Source organism: Octopus bimaculoides, chromosome 7 (genome assembly GCF_001194135.2).
Source record: "Octopus bimaculoides isolate UCB-OBI-ISO-001 chromosome 7, ASM119413v2, whole genome shotgun sequence".
Classification (NCBI taxonomy): Eukaryota; Metazoa; Mollusca; class Cephalopoda; order Octopoda; family Octopodidae; genus Octopus; species Octopus bimaculoides.
This window is the reverse complement of record NC_068987.1, coordinates 37,483,506-37,484,789: the sequence shown is the minus strand read 5'-3', so window position 1 is coordinate 37,484,789 and position 1,284 is coordinate 37,483,506. Positions and strand designations below refer to the sequence as shown.

The window sequence follows — 1,284 nt, the reverse complement described above, 5'->3', positions numbered from 1 at the left end:
TATATATATATGTATATATATATGTAAACTGTATAGTATCTTTTAATAAAAATAGTTTATCACGTGCCCGTTTACAGAATTGTAACCGTGACTGAAGTGTTTGTGCCGGTGAAAACGGTACATTTGTTGTTTCCGATAGCTGGCTGTATAGCAGCATCGATGAAAATCTTGGGGTCTTCGAAAGACGCAACTTTGAAAATTAAACATCAACGATTTAATTGCATTCTTTTCCTCCCATACTTTCTTCCTTTCTAAGTCGTTTCCGTTATAGTTCGTGCTACTACCGTCGTCATCATCATCGTCATTCTTGTGGTCTTTGTAGATTCTATAAAGAGGAGATACCTTGCTTGATCTGGACAAATGGCGGTTACCACGCACATCGAATTTCCTGCGAATGAATTTCAGTTGAGAGTTGCCACCATTGCTGCTGTCTGTGAAATGTTTTCTCAGCCATTGAATTCTATTCTGGTTTCGTTTGTCGTATCTGGCTTTATAGACATCGGAATGGCAGTGGAAACCACGTTCACCAGCTACTCGTCCCAGATAGCAACACACATTTGGACGGTCAGCATTATCTGTAAAAGGGAATTTGAAAATTATAAGAATTTAGAGTACAATTTTCGTCTCAGATTTATGAGCCTACATTTTCCATAAAAGAAGGAGCAACACTGTGTGGTGTACATACTTCAGCTAAAGGACAACGTTGACGGGACTGTAATTTCAACTAGATGACCAGGTTACGACCAAAGACCTAGTGTTCACGCAGGGAGGAAAGTGGGAGTATATTTGCTATTTATTTTCCCAAGGACTTCAAAGAAGAGTAATAAACTAACGAATAATGCAGGAATCTTACACTGAGCTACTGCTTATCCTAGGGAATATATTACACTGCTGTAGTTAACGCGATTAGTGAGAGTGAAGTCTCTTAGTGACAAATACAATGTCCTGCTACTAACAACTTGAGAACCCTAATATCGTGGTAGGATGTTGATGAAGTTCATATCTATGTTGTTTGAGGGTAATTGAAACTGCGCTGTGAACATGATTTACTAGAGATTTATGTTTAAAACTACATCCTTTTCTCTGTCCCTGTGAACAAGAAGAACATCTACAGTTGGACAGAGATAAATAATGTGATGATAAGTGAGATTGGAGCAGGTGTGGGTGTGTGGTAAGAAGCTTGCTTCCCAACCACATGGTTCCGGGTCCAGTTCCACTGTATGGCAACTTGGGTGTCTTTTATTATAGCCTCAGACCGACCAAACTCTTGTATATATATATATA

The 1,284-nt window shown here is 38.9% G+C and overlaps 1 protein-coding gene across 1 annotated transcript in view; it reads right to left on the bottom strand.

Annotated features, from left to right (window-relative positions):
* Positions 1-17: 17 nt before the first annotated feature.
* LOC106874468 (uncharacterized) overlaps positions 18-1,284 on the bottom strand; it is an 86,012-nt gene continuing 84,745 nt past the window's right edge. The window contains exon 3 of the mRNA XM_014922205.2: positions 18-575. Within this exon, the coding sequence (XP_014777691.1) occupies positions 43-575 (533 nt within the window). The 3' untranslated portion in view covers positions 18-42. The remainder of the gene's footprint in view (positions 576-1,284) is intronic.